Source organism: Gobius niger, assembly GCF_951799975.1.
Source record: "Gobius niger genome assembly, chromosome: 12".
Classification (NCBI taxonomy): domain Eukaryota; kingdom Metazoa; phylum Chordata; class Actinopteri; order Gobiiformes; family Gobiidae; genus Gobius; species Gobius niger.
In genome coordinates this window covers 19,756,619-19,776,679 of record NC_136863.1, presented here as the reverse complement: position 1 = coordinate 19,776,679, position 20,061 = coordinate 19,756,619, and the positions used below count along the sequence as shown (strand labels likewise).

Sequence of the window (20,061 nt, the reverse complement as noted above, 5' to 3'; positions counted from 1 at the left end):
TGTCCTGCTCTAACGTCAGCACTTGAAATGTGTCCATCATGTTGAGAGATAAGGTGCTTTACTTGATGCGAGTCATTTTTTTACTCACTGGGCACCTGAATCCAATAAAGCACAAGCAAGGTCAAAGCTATCTCCCCACTGGCTATAAGGCCTCTAAGCCAAGACACAGTGCGACCAGTGTGTGTCTGATAAACTGTCTAATAACTGCTCAGGCTGCTGGTTAAAGTGCCTGGAGAAAGAGGGGGGCACAGTGTGTATGTGAGGGCTTGGATATATGGATTACTGTCTGGAAACACTGCCTAAAGATGATGGCCGCTCATCTGGGGAAATAAGACAAGTTGCTTTGAGAAGTCAATTTTTCATGAAAACCTCCGGATTGCAATTCATACCTACTTAGCCATTTCTTCTGCCCAGTCCAGCAGTGGCAAATAAATAAAGCTCAGTAAACAGTGTTTATGTATTGGCCTTCAAAATCACTTTTTCATAAAGCCAAGGAGAGATTACCTTGTGACACCAGTGCTCCGTTTAACGCCAGAGACTTCTGGGAAATCATTCTGTCTCAACATCAACAGCTTCAATTTCTCAAAAGGCACTGGGTCTCATTCATCAGGTAGGTCAATACTCTGTACTGTTGATGCCAAGGTAAAGAATTCCCAGGAAAAGAGGCATGACAAGTCATCATTTCCATGTTAAAGCAGTACTAAGTAACTTGTTCACCTTAATAAATCCTTTCCGTAGTCCCTCTGGGGGTAATACAAGTGTTAATGGGATGATTGGGGGGTCTTTCATCTCCCCCGGTGTCTGACCAGAAAACCACAATTGCAACTTTGCTGCCACTGGGTAGGTGTCACCAATACACACTAATAGAATCACAAAGAAGAAGCTAACAGGCTAGCTATGATCCTAAATGATAAATCTGTGCATTCTATTCGACAGGTGTAAATTCTTGTAAATACTGCACAGAACGTTCCTCTGCCCTTTTCATTTCAGCGCCCCTCGTCTAGTTTTGAGTTCACCTTGTGACTGCTCGATAAATGAGGCCCATGTCTCCAGTGTTGACCGTTGCTCCTGCCGTGTCATCCGTGCTGTTGTTGTGATTGATGACTTATCCAAATGTACTGTCAGGTCAATTGGTCAGAATTAAATGTGAGGGGTGACCTTCAGCAGCACACTGTGATGTGACTCTGACAAGGCCCCTTTTATCGGGCCAATCCTGCGCTCAAACAGTGTCATGTGAGCCCTGCCACTTTAGTCTCCAGCAGCTGTGTTCTGCATATCAATGTAATGTGCACATGTCACCAGAGGGCACCACTGTGCTTCATTCTGGCTGCTTTGAAAGGTGACATTTCAAACCAAAATGCAGTTTAAAGAGGAACTTTAGTTTGACTGGGCATAAATTCAGCCAGTGTCAGATTGCCTTTTTGACTTTTATTGCTACAAGCCGTGACTTCATCCCATCATTTTACTGCTACTGACTTTAATAGGTGAGCACATCTTGACTTATTACGTCTAAAAATAGAAAGTCATCAGTGTTTTACAGGACATTTAGCCCAGTGTCACTTTGGACGACTTTCAAATTGAGTTGAATATTTTGCTCTTTAAGCTTATGCCCCTTAAGCCCTCCTCAGTGACTTCCTCCTGGTTTCTCCAGTACGGACTCCTGTTCTGTTTAACCCCCATATCCCGAGTGTTGATGGACTCCGGCTTGTGTCTCAACCTGCCCTGCCCTGCCTCCTTGTGGTCAGCCATGGTTCGCTTTGGTGTTGTTGACATTGCTGTGATTTTTTTTCCTGACAATTTCTGGTTTCTTTCTACTCTCCACTCTCTCCTGTCTCCTCGCCCCCCCCCCTGTGCTCCTCCTCGGGGCGCTCTGTGTTTCTCAGTGGGGCGGTGTCGGGGGGTCAGAAGGGGGCAGCGACGGGGCATGGGGATGAAGGGGTGGGTCCTTATCGCAGCGACAGTGTGAAGAGCATGTCGGAGGGGCCCAAGGTCGGGAGGTGGCAAAGTGTCCACGGAGAGAGGGTGCGACCGAACAAGTGAGTATGGACAACGCCTCGTGTTTGTTGCAGAAGTAGCATCAGAAGGTGTAAAGTCTTGGTGAAGCAAACTGGATTCTATGCACTGGATACTTCAGGCACTTCACAGTCTTTACTGGCTTTGGCCATTATTAGCCATTTTAATAGAGCCTGTGGTAGTAATTGGAGCTTTAGCCAACCGCTCTCAAATATAAAAATGGGGGAAAAGTCGAAATGGTAAATGATTTTAGTGCAGGATCACCAAGCGTTTCAACTATAGAGATTCTCCATTAAGGGGCAATTAGACGTCACAGAGAGGCTCATTTAAAGTGAGGATGCTCATGTAACTAACATCGCATAACAATAAATGACCATCAAAAAATACGTATACTTATGCTGTATATCCTTAAATAATATCTCTTTACAAACCTTTTTATTGAGATGCGTCATCTACTATATAAAGCTACTTGTGGGGCGGTTTGTTAAACTAAAGTTGACCGAAACATAAAATAGATCAGATATTTTCCCTATGCGTCTTCATGGGGATGCTTTGCTTTAGTCAACATGAGTTTTACATTAAGTTGTCTTTATTTTGACTATTTTATTTCGATTTCCATGAAAGTTTGTTGCTCTTGTGACATCGGAGCAGACAACATGAACTGTTTCCAGGTATGGCTTTAAATCAACTTTTTTCAGTCTCTTTCAGCTGCATTGCTGGTATGTGGATTGGTTGGAATTAAACTTGATGGGGACAAGTTAACCCTAAACTTAACTCATATCTGTCTTCAGCTTTGAGTCCAGAGCCTTCCTTCAGAGCGCCGATGGAAGTGTGACAGAACGTGAACTTCTGGGCGAGTAACTAAAGCCTTATTGCACCGGCTCAAACCTTCAGCTGACACAGCCGCCCCAGCTGCACACTGCAAAAAAAATGATTTATTTATGTGAAGAACTGCACTGCCCGCAAGTGAAGTTAGAAAAAAAAAAAAAGCCACACAGAAATAGTCTGGTTTTCTGTCGCTGAGTGAAAGACTGCGTCACCGCCTGCTAGCCACTCTCCTGATGAACATTTCAGCAATTAGAATGTGCACAGTTTGCCGTGATTTAGACTATATATTCAGTGCACTGTAAACGACGCGGTTCATTTTCAACTCTGGGTGAATCTTTGCACCTTCTTTTAGCACCTCTTGTGTGTGATTTCTTCCTCCACATCATTACGATCATCACTACCTCACTCCTCATTCTTTTTTGCCCCTTCTATAATTGGAATCTATTTCCAGGCCTTTCATAGTGTCTCACACCCCACTTTTCCTCTCCTCCATCATCACCCTGTCTCTCTTGCCATCCTTCTCTCCGTTTTACCTCAAAGTTTTCACCTATCTACACCTGAGACCCTTTTAAACTAAACACCGGGCTAAAAACATTACGTCATGATGTTCAGCAACAGAGTGATGTAAAGAGGAGAAAGCTCCACTTAGCTGAAGCTCTCTCATGACCCAATTCTTCAAGTCTGGGTTAGTCTGTGGACTCTCAGTGCAGGATATATTTAGAGACAGGGCTAAAATAAAAACAACCGGCTGTTGGGTTCCCACGAATGCAAGTATGTCAGGACTTATGCCGCCAAAAAACCTGATTAAAAAGTGCGGGACAGTTTTTTTTGTTTTTTTACAAAGGGGAGTGGAGGCAAGGGGGGAGGAGAAGGACTTTGGTTGGCTGTCGCGATGTCTCAAGAGAGGTGTGCTTAAAAGACGAAGACAGAAATGAGCCGATTCTGTCAGACATGGAAACTGACAAGTCCAGGCAATGGGCATCTCTCGGCAAACTAAGAAAACAGTGTCAGATCGATCAGGGAGTAAGAGTAAGGCCAGCAAGCCTCGTGGTCACGCAATCCGTACGGTCAACCTCCGCCCTTTGCCCTTGCGGAAGTCTCATTCGGCGGCGGCGGCTCAGATTCGGAAGCTGCATCCGACTCACAGGGGACAGGGGTGCAGCGGGCCCCCATCCCGCGAGCAGCATGCGGCACACGGCGACCACCAAGACTGCACCGGCTACTGCTACTTCTGCTACTGTTGCTACTGCTGTTGTGTCACCGTGCTGTCCGTCTGTCTCCTCTCGCTCCTGCCCCCCACCCCCGGCACCCATCCCACTTCCTCTTCCCTGAAATCCACTTCCTGTCCAGATTCATGTTTTAACCTGACCGCTCCTCCAGTGCCGCCATGTTTGATCTCACCTGATTCTTTGTCTTCCTCTGGTTCCCCTGCGCTCTCCGCCTCTCCGGATGCCTCCGTGTCACCCTCCCCGTCGCTGGTGTCCCTGCGTCACCCGCTCCTCTGCCGGCCCTGGCTCTCCGCGCGCTCCCTGTCCTCCTTGCTCCTGTGCCCCCCCAGTTTCGGTGACCAGGTTTTGTCCTACGCGTCCACTCTAGACCACATCCCGACCCGACCCAGAGCGCTGCTCCGCCAACAGAGCCTCCAGCAGCCTCTCATCCACCCCTCCAGTCACTCGAGCCTGGGACACCCGCCCACCACGTCCCAGAGCTTGGGACAGTTGCACACAGCGCCACAGGGGGACGCTGTGGGCAGAGGGGCAGGTGGGACGGGCGGAGGAGGTGGAAAGGGGGGAGGAGGTGAAGGCGGGGGCGCAGGTGGGAGAGGTGTCCCGCGGGGGGCGAGGGGCAGCGCAGCCACGACCGGATCGTCCCGGTGCAGAGCCGGAGCAGGGCGCTCGCGGGCCAACCCGGGCAGCTGGGACTATGTCATGGACCAGATCCGTAACAGAGGACTCGATGTCAAATCCTTCATGTGAGTTGCTCTCGCTTTTCTCTATCTCGGAAAGTAGTTCATGAATCTGCTCTTGTCACTTACTGTTCTGTTGTTTTGTCACGTTCTGTGGTCCAGGGAAGGATATTTAAACTCCAAGTCTACAACCATTCCAAGTAATGTTATTGCTTTTCTCGGATAGCAAGTTAATTGTTTATAACAGTAGTTGTGGTGGTATCGGATGACGAGCTGAACAGAATAATGAGGCTGCGTTATATAAGGGCAAATTACTTTGTTAATGCAGTTGGGTTTATTAATGTAAATAACCTGTTGTCTTATTGCGGGGGAGATGGATCATTGCTGTCGACACTGATAGTCTTATGGGATATTAGAGAGGATTGATTATGTTTATTAGCTGTCATTAGAGATAGGATTTCAAACAGGCATTATATTCTAATCTTAATTAAAGCTGTATAAATTAAAATGCCTCATAAGCTACTGCCAAGTTTTTTTCCCCTATTTTTAAACCGAATGACATCACGTGTCTCAGAAACGGCCCCAAATTTGGGACATATTGCCTGCTCTATCTGTCCCGTTCTGTGATAAATTGTTTAATGTTTACGCTGTATGCTCTGCTAAACAGTAACATCTGTTAGGACGGCATTCGGTCTGTCTTCTTCAATTGTTTTTTGTTTTTTTTGTTTTTTTGCAGTTCTGAGCCAGTCCCCTGCTCGTTTTGAAATATTCATGAGCTGGTGTCATGAAAGTCACAATACATTTTCTAAATCCGCTGCCGTCCCACTCAATTACATGATGTCATTTCTGAACCGTCCTTGTGAATGACTATTAAATATCAAGCTTATGAGACTAAATGCATCGAGTTTAATCCACACTTCATGAGAATTTGTGACTAGAATGGCACCTTTCACCCGCGTGGAACGTCTATGCTAATCTGCAGCCTGCACGTTTGAACTGGCGTGTACATTGGATGCCGGCATGTGCACCTCGGATGGTCCACGTGTCGCTGTGCACCACTCGCCAGCAGGGCTAAGCAGCGCCTGGGTGTGGATTTGAGTTAACTCTGAAGCATTGATCTTATGTCACCAGTGCCATTACTTTCCCTGTGTGCAGTTACTCGGGGCCGAAAGACGACAGGGCAAACAAATGAGGGAAAGGGCAAGGACATCGTGTGTTTCATTTGCCCCCTGCCTAAATCCTTTGGAAGAAGCTTCAACACCAAAACACATTTGCACACATGATTCGAACCAGGCCTGGACCTACAAGGGCGCACCTTTGAAATGATGGATAGGATAGCTTGTTTGGAGGCTCGTCGATTTTCCTCCCAAGGCGAAAGAACAGCCAAATTGAAGCACCACTTTCTACAAATGCCATGTACAGTTAGTCTGGGGGGATTAGATACAACATCGAATCAAAACTAGAAGTGTAGGAGTCACTTTCAGGACCTTTAGAGTGCTCAACCTCTTAACCCCAACCTTCACCGAGTGCATTTTCTAACACCTCATTTGCTAAGAAGCTAAGACCTACAAAACTGTAGGTCTGAATGGATCTTTTTTCACTTTTTCTTTCCCATCGCTATTTTGTTGGCTTTCCATCACATTTTTGTCAATTTTTCATCTCTTTTTGCCATGTTTTTGCAGCTCTTTTGTTGCATTTTCATCCTTGTTTTCATCACATTTCTGTCGCTTTTCTGTTGCTCCTAGTTGGATTTTTTTGGCTCACATTTTGGTCACTTTTTCATCATGTTTTTTTTTTCTCTTTTGTCGGGTTTTTGTCACTCTTCTGTCACTTTTCTGTTGCTCTTTTTTGGCTTTTCGTTGTGTTTTCGTCGTAGTTTTTGTCATTGGCATTTTTGTTGGTGTTTTCAAGAAGCTTTTAGATTTGGGTAAAGCCAAACTGGAGAAACTGCGCTCGGTTCAGGTGGGGGTTAAGAGGCTCAACAGGTAGTACTTAATACTGTACTTAATGATGTACTTAATCATACATCTCAAAATGATCTTGGTTGGTCAGAGGTTCTTTTTCAAGATTTTTCTTTTTTTTTTTTTACAATTCTTTAGCAGATTCTAAACATTAAGTCACAAAAATAACACTTTCGTTTTCCAAATTCCTCCCTGTGTAACAAACACCGCCAATGAATAAAATGCCCATGGCTCAATGTATGCACGCGCAGACGCCAAGGTCATTGAGTATATTGCTCATTATGGCATATATTAGAGTCTGTTATAGCCCCCATCACTATAAACACGGGATTGAGGTCAGTGTTGTGGTTTTGTAGCTTGTATGATTGATGACTGGGTTTCTTTAGGGACCGGCTTGAGCTGCTGCTGCAGTTTGAACCGTTCATTTTTGTCACAGGTGCCATAAAGATGTGGCATTGCACACACGTTACATCCACTTTGGTCCATTTGATTGAAAAAATATATATATAGATATTCCTTTGAGCTTTTGGGATAAAATTCAATCATTTAACAATGTTCTTTAGCATCTAGTCTGTCTGTTCGTCTGCTTCCTTTATGTTCCCGATTGAAGTGTTCTATCTGAATGGCCACATATAAGTAGAAATAGCTATTAGCTGTTGTGTACCTTCTATACAAGGAGTGTGATTGTGGAAATTGCCTAACAAGCCTCCTTAGCGCGCCGTGGAAAGCTTTTATGCGCCTCGTATTCAGGAGATGAAATTTGGAGGTTAAGGCCACTATCTCTAACCCTCGCGGTGTCATATTTTCTATATCCATGGCAGGTAACACAGTGAGAGTCTTACGGCTTCTATGAAAGAGGGGTGTGGATGACGGGAAGCAGAGAATTAAAAGTCTGGGAAAGGGATTTTGCGAAACAGGGGATGAGGGTAAGAAGGAAAGAAGCAAGGTATGGAGGCGGAGGTGGTGGTGAAGAGAGCAGATAAAATGTGACACGAAGCGAGGGAGCACTGACCCAGAAAGTGGCGACACACACGGCACACCTCGGGATAGTCTGTCACTCAAATAGAAACAATTAGGCCAGATCGCTATAATCGGGCTTAATTAAATGCCTGGATGGAGACAGTACAGTTGTTGTATGTAGGAGAAAGACACACTGAGTAACTGATGCTATAATGCCTTGTAGAGCTGAATGCCACGTCCATTAGCGCACACACACCGGCTCGTTTGTTTTGTGTGAAGTGAACAAAGCCAACACCTGTTCATTAAAACTCACTCATCTTATTAATCTGGCCTTTCACTTCAAGCGCTCTCCTTTGATGATATCCTTCCCTGGACAAGTGCTCTTTGCTGGGTCCTTATGACTTTGTCCCACTGCCTACCGTCCTATGTGTCCTCACGTGAAATGACCTGTCTCTTCTTCTTCTTCTCTCCCCTGCCCCTTTGCACCACACCTCCTGTAAACTTTTTGGTTCCTTGTTCTCGGTTTGTTTTTGTTTTTGTTTGTTTTGGGGTTTTTTGTTTTGTTTTTGTTTTGTTTGTTTTTTTCACGTTCTTTTGTTTTCACGTTTGTGGGGACCAGTGAAGGGAAGCTGGTGGTCCTGGCTTTGGCCATAGGTGTGGCCGAGCAAGATGACTTTGCCAATATCCCTGACCTGCAGGAAACGGCTGCACCCCCACCCCCAGCAGCCAATCAGGAGCCGCCTCCTGAGAAGAGGTACCAGAGAAGTTAGAGACCGCTGTGTGTGTGTGTGTGCCTGCGTGTGTGTGTGGGGATCCTTTCTTCTTACTCTGCTTGAGAGTATAATATAGATAAAGCTGTTTAGATATTAACGGTAAAGAAATGGGCTTATATCATTTCACTTTTTCATTGGTGTCATTTTGGTGTCATCTCTCTATCTATCTATCTATCTATCTATCTATCTATCTATCTATCTATTAGAGATGCACCGATCCAGCTTTTTTGCTACCGATACCGATACTGGGGTTTGACTACTATCTGCCGACATCCGATATATACCGATACGAAGAGACTTTCTTAAAAGTGGCTTTCTCTGAGAGAGAAATTTAATTGACTCTTCTCCATTGTAAGTTCAATAAAGTCATAATTTATTGTCGTGTTACGGGTCAATTATTAATTATATCTATTGATAAACTCTTGGATAAACATTTAACAAGGATCACTGGACTTTTCTACACTAAATATATCCTTGTGTATATGACAGGCTTTAGGTCACATTAATATAAACAGCTCACATAAAGTGATCTGATCATTACAAATATGTTAGATCAGTTATTTCCTAAACTAACTAGTTTTCGTTAGCAAACAGCTTTAGCATGCTATTGCTAATCGCAGAATTTTGCGCTGCGCTCACAAATACTTTTGCGAAGGTTAAAACTAACTCAGCGATTGAATTCTCCAGGTTCTTAGCTTTACAATGATATACAGCATGCCCATGTTCACTAAGATTTAGGTGGTAAAAGTTGTGTTTTTAAGGCGATGGGAGCCAAAACTAGTATCGGTTCAGTATCAGATACCCAATATCGTATTTTTTTCCAGTATCGGCTCCGATATCCGATAGTGGATCAGTGCATCCCGTCTATCTATCTATCTATCTATCTATCTATCTATCTATCTATCTATCTATCTATCTATCTATCTATCTATCTATCTATCTATCTATCTATCTATCTATCTATCTATCTATCTACCTACCTACCTACCTACCTACCTACCTACCTACCTACCTACCTACCTACCTACCTACCTACCTACCTACCTACCTACCTACCTACCTACCTACCTACCTACCTATCTATCTATCTATCTATCTATCTATCTATCTATCTATCTATCTATCTATCTATCTATCTATCTATCTATCTATCTATCTATCTATCTATCTGTCTATCTATCTATCGCCACATTGCACCACTACATTGTGCCATCGTCTCGATTCACTGGCAGAGACCTCCCATTGCTCTTTGTTGTGTCTTCTTTGAGTCTCCCTTTCTTTGATTATTCCTCGTGTGTGTATGCTTTCCTCACTCGCTCATTAGCCGCCTTCAATCACTTTTCCGCTGCCTCCAAAAGTCCCGTCTCTCTCCTCCAACAACAAACTCCACCGGGGGACCGAGAGAGCCTCCTCATTATTCCACAACATGTTAGTCACTTACATAAACGCGGCTAAAAATAAACCGATTCACCGCCAGCCACCTCGCACACTACGAGCCAAAACATATCCACTGATATATACATAAGGATGCTCCGCTCGGGATTTTCTAAAATAATTGGCTCGCTCATAAAGTGGAGCGTACCCGAAACCTAACAAACGGCCAACAAGCATCTCTTCTTAAAGGATTGAGAGATAGCCTCCATTGTATTAGTCCAGCCCTCAGGCAAATGCGACACACTTGATTTCCTCAGCTATCCAATTAGGGACGTTTTGCCCTCACTTTGATTCTGTGGCGAATCGCGGACAATTTGGAGATGCTTAACGGGTTGCACACCTTAAAACAAAATGGCAGCGGAGGTTGAGCAAATTCCGATTTTACTTGTCACGCCAATTATTCTCCATTCGCCGGTGTTTCGTCAATTTGACACATGCTTTCAGACTGGAGCTGGGCTGAGATGCAGATGGTGAGCGCGCAGCTTGTTGACAGTGCACAGCTGCAGCAGTGTGAGGCGGCACATGTAGACTGTACGAGCGGACGCATTGTCAAGCTGTTGTTGTGTCTTAAGATTAAAACACAATATTTTACAGTAATTCGAAATAGATCATCAGCCTCCAAGCAAATATGCCTATAAATAGCGTTTCTGAACATTGACGATTTGATCAAATATAACAAGTGCTTGGGAATAAACTATTGAGAGAGATATCAAGCGGTAAAACAAAAACTAGCAAATGAATTGTGAAAATGTTCAACAGTTGACGATGAAGCAGTAAATGGATAATTTTCCGTGGGTGTCCAATGTAAAGCTTCAAAACTGATTGAGAAAGAAGAGAAACCTTGAGGAGTACCACATTGAAGGAGTGGTCCACCCCAATGGATGGACGGGCTGGACGAGGACTGAAGAATGTAGAGCTAACATCCAGTCCTTGCTGGAGCTTCAGGTGTGAGGGTGTGGGGTGGGACAAAGATGGAGTCATCTATGGTTAGTCATCACTGGGGTATTTATTCTACTCTCTATACAGAGCTATATCTTTAGAAGAGATCTAGACTAGAAGACTTTCAGGTGTCACCTTGCTATATGGCATCTCTGGGATCGTCCTTACATGGTCATCTTTGTAAACAGTTAACAAAAATCTAAACAATTATTCAAAAACTACTTTAACAAATGCTGAATGATGAATATAGTTTTCTACTAAATTAAGATACACAGACATGGAGAGGAGCAAAGTTGTTCAACAGCCCATAAATACATAAATAACGGAGAATGCTAACATGATGCTTCATGTTAGCATTCTTCAAAAGAGTGGAAAATTGTGTTTCTCTAAAGATTCTATTTCCCCCCTCGGCAAAGCCACGCCTCCTTCTATGACGAGATGCCGTCTGTATCCATAGGATGCTAAGAAACAATTGAGGAGAAACAGTACTGCAACTTCACTTATGTTGCTCAGAAGCAGTTATTATTCAGTACAATCAAGCTCATTAAATAGAGAAGTTACCAATTTTAACTTTCAACCTTTCTGAAAATGTACCCTTTGCTACATGAGTCAGAAGAAGCCGTTTCCAGCTCCTGCGAGACGATTTAAATGTGTGTTTCTTTGCTCACTTGGAGCAACAACACACAAAAAACTGTCTTGTTTGCTCCATATCAGATGTTGCCTTCAAGCTTCCTGTGGCATTTTCTCAAACAATGCTGTAATAATGTAATAGCTCAAGTATACACAGACTGCTCCTTACTCCAAGCTGTTCTTCATGTTAACAAACGATTAGCCTTAAGAGAATAATGGTTGTTTACTGCCCATTATAATGACCATTTCCAGTTGTAGAATTCACACAGTGAATAAAGACATCTTAATGTGTGAACAAAGTTGGTCCTAGAGGACACAGCACATCTTTGGATAGATTTTTTACCTCACGTCTATTCAGCACAAGTGGTAGTTTACTGTGTCTGAAATAAGCACAACAGAAATGTTAACGTAACATATCAGTCTGTTGCAATTTATCCTGTAATTCCTCTCCAGGCGCTTTGTCTACCTGAAATGTGAAATATGAAAAAGATTTAGCAGCATTTTAATTTGATGCCAAAAATAGCAAACTCCCCTACTGTGTGAGAGAGAGAAATGCGATGTGTGAAGCCATTTTGGATTTGATGAAAGCGTGGATGTACTTACGTTTACAGCACAGTATTAAGGATGGTAGTTGCATTACTGTAACTACTTCGGATAGAAAAAATAAATAAAACAAATCTTAATTCCTAGAAAGTCCTCACCATGCTCGCTGATATTTACAGTCTTACTGGGCTAAGGTTAGGGTTAAAACTAATCATATCACCATAGAATAAATGTAAAATAAATAAATAACGGTGTGTGTCCTACTATTGAAGACATAATACTCTTGTGTTTCGGTTGAGCTTCAATCCAACTCACATGAAAAACCTTTTTAAAAAAAAATTCTTTGACAACAATTCAAATTGCAGCTTTATTTTATTTTATTATTTTTTTGCAGCACGCTTTATGCAAAATTTATTTTAGGACACAGTTCCCCTTCAAGCTCACCAGGTTAGTGCTTCTTACACTTGCATTATATATAGTAACTCAAAGGGGTAAAAGGTGATTCCTAACCTGTTTGTAACCTGTATGTTCTAAAACATCGGCATTAAAATTATCGATACAAATGCACTGAATGCCAGAAGAAACAGCGGAAAATAGAGCATTAAGCACCAACTTCTACATCATTCTTCTTCAATTCGATGGTAAAAATAGAAACCCCATCCACAGTGTATTAGGGATGCAAGGTGTAAGCTGGCTGAGAGTATATCATTCCCTGTGGTGTTAGTGCTGACTTCACAGATGTCTGGCCATGATTTAATCAATCAGCCTCGTGGCATATTGCTCTTTCTGAGCGGGACTCTCACGCTTTGCTTAAGGTCGGAGACAAAGCCGCCCTATACCATCCATCTCCAGCACAGCTCTCCCTCCGCGTATGGCCATATCATCCTCGCACTGTGCATTTGTGTGTCCTCCTTAAGCCCATCAGTCATTTTCATGCCGTCACCTCTCATTCTATAAAGCCCATGAAGCTGCACTGTTTAAAGCTGCAACACGTCAGTGCTACAGAGCTATGTGCCGATAAACATTAGGCTACAACTGGAGCGTGTGGTTGACTTCAGAGTGAAATATTTCCACTTGTGATGAAAGAAGAGGAGGTGCTTGTGACCTTCATTTGCAGAATACTTTTGTGTATGCCTATAAAGGGTTATCTTGCATGGAGCTGAAATATAGATGCAATCAATATTAGATTATTACGATGTTGCCATGAATGAGTGAGTGAGCGAGTGAGCGAGAGAATGAGTGAGTGAGTGTAAAGAATCTTTGAGTGTCCAGAAAAGTGCTATGTAAAACTGATGCAGTTCTCGTCTTAGTTGTATATAGTAAAAAGAATATGTTGTTTTATGTTCCTGCTGTAGATAGACTGGCTATAGCTTATATACTTATATACTACTAATAGTAATGATACTAGCTGAATGATGACATGTGTGTTTGACTGTACAGTACGTTGGTTCAATTAGATATATTTTTATAGATATTTCCTCTTTCTTTTCTTTACATGTAGTGTAGCTACAGTTGATAGGATCATTCAGGCAGAGAAGAGTGGAGAGAGACATTATTAGAGGTGAACGCATGACCTGACACAGCATATGTGTCGCAGCCTGCAGCCTTAACCACTTGGCTTTCACGCTGCACATTGCAGTAGAATATAGTTTGAGCAATTTTTTATATAAATGGACCAAATGCATTCTAATTTTACAATGCTGTTTGTTGTATTGTATACAGTATATATCATACATATTCCCGTTTGGTCATTTACAAATCATTCATAACATATGCAAGCCAAACAATAACACAATCTGTGACCAGGCATCGGCAGAAGCTAAAGCTTATTGTGCCGGCCCTTAACTTTTAAATCATAAATTCAAAACGTTAATGGCAAGAGATATCCGTTCACAAAAACACATTAATGCACCATTGTTCACACCAGAAGCAAACATATAATTAATATTCATTCTGTCAAATATTTTCTATATATTTTCATTCTGTCGAATATTTTTCCATTATTATTCTCTTATAAATATTTTTGAACTGAAAAAGAGACATAGCTTGTTTTAACTCATCGCAGCTATTTCACAATTTAACTATAGTATGTACATGTGGTTGATTAAATATACATATTCCGCTGAGCTTATGATTACTTTCTTGCTGAGTAAACAATATTTGCAAGCATTTATGGAATTTATTATGTTTAACTTGGTAAATGAACTTTACCAAGTTAAAAATACGGTTGGATTTGTGTCTGTGGCATATGTGGTATATATATATATATATATATATATATATATTAGGGTGGTCCTTATCTCAATTAAAAAAATAAAAAAAAATTTGTGTTGCTCCCACCATCCTATCAGGTACTACCCCATTAGAAACCAATTCCTACCAATTATTTTGCAGATCAGAGTGTATTTAGGGTATGCTCAAGCCGGTTGAAGTTAGTAGAAAGAGAGAAATGCAAGAAGACTGTGTTGTGGCGTCGTACGCGCTCAGTATAAACAGCTGTTAAGGAATGCATTGAGGCTTTCTATCCGGAAAGACGAAGATGCGCCACGCGACGTACTCTGTATGAACAGGCCTTAAAATGAATGTCAAGTCTATGTGTGATAATTTAAATTTTACTTAATTATTATCCCTGCATATGTTGATCATGGGATGCACCGATAACACTTTTTCTAAAACTGATATGAGTATGAGTACTTTGATATAAGTACTTGCCAATACCCATATGAGTACAAGGCATTTTCTTTTCTTCATACTTTTTGAAGTGAAAAGACGGTTTATAGTGCTTCTGGGAGGAGTACCATCACGTGGTATAACGTTCATGAAGCCAGGTGCCATACACCGTGCTCTTTCATGGCACGGCTGATTTACACACTAAAAATGTTTATCTTCCGATATGCTGGCTTCAAACTGACCAACAGAGAAAGACAAGAACTTGGCAACTTCTGTGTGTTGGGAGTATCAGCATACGTCAAGTCATGGTTCCTATCCCATGGTTCCCTGCAGGTGACTTGCATCTGTTGAAGCTCCTCATCGAAATCGGCTCATCATTGTCATTGGGTGCCTTCAAGAAACTTTGTGGTCACCTCTGGTACCTAAGCGAAGAGTTGGTGGCCCTTGCCTTTTTTGATCCAGAATTTGATGCAGCTGAGAAAAGGGCTATGATTAAGCAACTAAGTCACAGTGCACAAAAGGACCCTGCAAAACAAATTGCAATCAACCAGTCCACAATAGGCCATACTAGGCGAACTTCGCGTTGTCAACGATACTGCCGAATGAGGAGTCGCACTGAAGCAGGAGTACGATGCCTTGATTAACAAGGATGAGAAACAGACACAGTTTGTCCTACAGGTCGTCACAAAACACCGCACACTGTATCTCGATTCAATGAAGGCAACAGTGATCAAGGGTCTTGCTTCCACGTCATCAAACGACACATAGAGCGGTGGAGCTATGAACATCTCGCAAGCAAACTATCACTGACATGACATTGCCAATCCTTGAGAACACTGCCTATAGCTCTTTAACTCATCGACTGCCAGTCATTTTCAAATCAGAGAGCTCCCCACTGCAAGGGGTTTGTCAGGATTTTGACTGTTTTTTCAAGACCCACAGAAAATTTAGGTCTGGGTCTATTTATTTATGGTTTATTTGGTAGGGACAGTGCAAGTTAATGAACAAGCCACACCGGATTGTAGCCTTAGGCTAATTTTCATCCGTCGTCCCCCATGTGCACTCTCAAACACACTCTCATACATCCTGGCCTAATGTACATGTTTTTAGTGGTAGGGGAAACCGGAGTACCCGGAGGAAACCTACGCAGACACGGGGAGAACATGCAAACTCCACACATAAAGGCCCCGTCCTTGGTGGGAATCGAACCCGGACCTTCTAGCTGTGAAGCACGAGCACTAACCGCTGTGCTACCGTTTTGTGTCAACACAAAACCCACCAAAAGAAATATTAGACTCTCTTCTTTCATCTAAAAAACGAGTATGTTTGTACCTCTTTCCATTCTTTAGTAATTGTCCGTCGAAAATAGGTGAAATCATCCAAAATGCTGTTTTCTGACCAAAAAGCTGAGAAAACGAAAGAGCAATTCTGCCACCTAGTGACTAAATAAAAGAACTTGTAGTTCTTTTATTTAGTCACTAGGTGGCAGAATTAGGCATCACAACTAAGATTTTAACTCCAGACATGCTCAAGGCTTTCCTGCAACTGTTCCCATTGAAAAACCTAATTGACGTCTATAGACGTCACTGGCAGTCAGCGATCGGATTTCAATTGACGTCTATAGACGGCATTGGTTAATTACTGATGACTTTAACAAGCACTTTAATTGTCATTCTTGTGTTTAACAGCAATATATATTAAACATGAAAACATGAAAATGTTTGTAATTTCGCCTATTATTGAAACTTGAGTCGCTTTGAGCATACCCTAAATATTGACCAATCATGGAGATATTTGGTACCAACTAGTTTCTACTAAGGGAGAATCTATTGGGAGGGTGGGAGGATGAAATTTTGAAAGTCAGAATTTAAGGACCACCCTAATATATATATATATATATATATGCCACAGTTATACAATACCTCCTTTAACTCGATCGATAAAAGTCGCTCACTCACTAGTTAGCGCCTCATTTCGACTCCCTATAGTGCTGCACGTACTGTCGTTGCCGCGGGCGATGGGAAGGTGTTGTGCATGATGGTCGCTGACCTTGTGTGCGATCACCGGATAAAACGGTGGTCATTTGTTTTTGAAGTCAGACGACAGCGGCAGACTGACAGTCACAGCAGCATCTGAGAAAGTCACCCGACTTCTCAGACCAAGGGCACACATTTACTGAGACATGTGATCACCTCTGAATATCAACTCACTGAATATCATTGCAACAGGAAGGGCATCTGAAGTAAGCCCAGCACAGCACTATTATCTGTCATGATACATTACATAACAATTATGGGTTGATACAAATGATATAGCAATTTCAGCATATTGTGATACAGTAAGTATTACAAGTAATTGTTTTCAAGTATTGAAATACTTCACCCTGCATGAATTGAAAAATAAAGCATAAGTTGAGTTTCCAAAAGTTACAAAACAAATGTTAATCTGACATTTGGTGAAATATTTCAGAAAGTTCTTTGATGGTTCTTTCAGTGCTGGCAGCCACAGCAGCCTCATTGATATACTGTACATGATGCCATTAAAGTGCCATACGAGTTCTCAAAACAATAGGATACAACAAAGTGTTTCACAATATATCACAAAACAGTTGATTTTCCTAGTTCTGTTAATTAATCATTCAAATGTATTTTAATTTCGAACAAAAACAACTCTACAGTGCACTTTGTTTTTTTGTTTGTTCTACAAATATATAAGTGCAACCACAGCAGTAAAAAAAATAAATTTACAGGTTGTTTTCTATTCTTTATTTCCCGCACCCAACCCCAATGCTCTACAAGTCACTTAATTAAGAGGTCTAAGTGCTATGTTAACGCCTCATTGGCCCACAACACTATTCTATTCCGACTCAGCGAGCACATATACACTGTAGGTTCTCCTCGAGTGTTGCTATGAAGACAATCCTCCTCCCGAGAGCTTTGAATCTAGACCGCCCTTTGATCGACAGGATCATGGGCCAATCAGCGCTCCACTTTGTAAAAGGCAGGACTTCTGGTGCCCCATTAACATTCAAACCACTCGCCTGTGGTCCTTCAATAATTCATCCATGCGTGTTACATCTTTTTTTTTTGTAAGCCACCGCAGACTTGTTTTAGAATGCCTATTTGGGATATTAATAGATCCAGATGTATATTGCTCATGGCTGAGAGATGTGATGCACTCAGAGAAGAGCTGGCTGCCAGGGAGCATCTGCTAATTGCCAAGCGGACTTTTACAATATTTATTACCTTATTACTGTGCCTAAGCTGACATTAAAAAAAAAAACAAGACAAACACAGAGAATGGTGGTTATGACCTTTCTATGCAAATCGATATAAATTACTTTTATTTTACAGCAGGGTTAGTCCTATCTGCGTCATTTTCAAGATTTGTCATTAGATTTGCATTATAGGTCAACCCCAGGTCGTGCTTGTGTTAAATGGTCATCGGCAAACAGTTTGTAAAAGAAATAATGGTATTCTTGACGGTTTGGGAGTTGTTATCAGCAAGTGTGTTTGTACATAAACATGTAAATTGATTATGTTCTGCCTCGCTAGTCTGGCACGCTTCTCCTCCTCTCGTGATGGGGGCTTTGGAGGCCCGACTAATCAGCTACGTTCAAGGGATCCAGTTAAGACTGAATCCCCGAGGCCTCGGTTCTCCCTGCGGCCATCATCCCGGCATCACGGGGGGGGGGGGCACGCAGTACATACAAAGAGAGGGGGTAGATGGAACCGAGGCAGCAGAAAAGAAGCAACAATCAGAATCCATCCATCCATAAGTCTGAGGAAGATGAGAGTGCGGAGAGTGCCCTGTTATTTTAAGAGAGCTCTTTTGAAGTATGTAGTCCATTGTTGAATGCTGGGGAGATATGGTTTTACATATGCATCTGACATGTTTCATAGCTCCTTGGTTTTGTTTTGCTGAGCCGAAGACGTCTAGCCTTTCAAAGAACCAATGACTATATTATGTCTAGACAATTGAGGCATCAAGTATGAGCATTTCATCTCTACACTGCCTTGGCATGTAGATAGGATCTGCACAGTGATTTATTTCTGCACTTTGGAGCACATTGCCTCGCCATTATGTAAAAAGTAAACAGACACAGTACTGTACCTGCTCTTTCCACTCTGTGTTTTTATAACCTTGTATTGGTTTTCGGCTGTGAAAGGAACATCTAATTGCGAAGAGTTCTGTGGGTCCATAAAGGGAGATAAGGCGAACTCAACTGTACTTCTGGTTCATAATTGCTCAGGGATGTTGTCTTTGTGCTTTCTCAAAGTTGTAGCCTTTTTCTTTCTCTCGACAACAACAAGGCATAGCAGCTGACCAGTATACAGTCGCTAGTATAGGAGGCAGGTGGATTGACATTAGGCTGTTGCTTTCTTCTTTCTGCAATGGAAACCCTGCAAACGGTGCTATTTTAAACTCCGGGTCCCTGTGTGCAGGATGTAACTAGTTAACAGCAAAGGCATCCATCCATATTTATGCGCTGCAGCAGACTTCTTAGCCCGGGAAGAGCTAAGCAGAAGCCCGTATGACTGGAGTGTGAATGTCCATGTTTCTTGTGATGATGCGAGGAGGAGTTACATAAGCGACTTTCTATGTGTGGAAAAGTATGTATGCTCTGGCTCCCTGTGCGGATGAAAGCGATGAGTGTAAATACTGCACTACAGAACGGGGAGCGCCCGGGAAAGTGTGACATGTTGCTTGTTTGTTGGGGTGGGCCGGGGAGATTCTGGGGGGGGTGGCCTCTCTTTCTCGCGTCTCTCTCCAGCCTAGAAGTGGAGTGCATTTACCCCCCTCCCCAACCCCTTCCTTCGAGCGCCCGCTGGCCCTCGGTCAGGTAACAAACTCAGGATAGTATCACAGGACGGTGAACCCCAAAGTGCCCCGCCTGCCTCTGTGTGTGTGTGTGTGTGTCTCCGCGAGGCCCTCACTCGTCCCTGTCATCTATCCGAAAGCCTCTTCTATGTCTCACTGTGTTTGCCTGTTTGCTGCACCCCTTCCCCAGTCACCCCCATCACCGCCCCACCCCTAAACACATATGTATGCTCTATGTTTCTGGAGCCGTTGCTATGCCAACAGCCCACTTTTTATGCCTTGCTGTGCCCAAATGTAAACTTGTGCCCACTCTGCCCCCCACTGGTCACTGTAGCACACTGCAGGCTTCCGAGCACCCGTTCGAACCCTCCAGGGGCCGGACAGAAAAAGCACTGGCACCAAAACATAGCAGTTGTAGTGTTGCCATCTGTTCCTAATATTAATATGGCTTCGACTGATTCAATAACTCTGTGAAGCCACGTATGATCTGGGGGAAGCAGATAAGTGTGTGCACTGGGCTGTGGAGCTGTGTTAACCTCCTCAGGTGATACAGGCTCTCACCTGAGAATGACGCCAGTACAAA

At 42.8% G+C, this 20,061-nt stretch overlaps 1 protein-coding gene across 1 annotated transcript in view; it reads left to right on the top strand.

Annotated features, from left to right (window-relative positions):
* The window catches only part of syt7a (synaptotagmin VIIa), a 92,185-nt gene that overhangs the window by 62,311 nt on the left and 9,813 nt on the right, over positions 1-20,061 (top strand). Inside the window, exons 5-8 of the mRNA XM_079568480.1 lie at positions 1,884-2,036; positions 2,805-2,866; positions 3,808-4,813; positions 8,288-8,433. Of these exons, the coding sequence (XP_079424606.1) occupies positions 1,884-2,036; positions 2,805-2,866; positions 3,808-4,813; positions 8,288-8,433 (1,367 nt within the window). The remainder of the gene's footprint in view (positions 1-1,883; positions 2,037-2,804; positions 2,867-3,807; positions 4,814-8,287; positions 8,434-20,061) is intronic.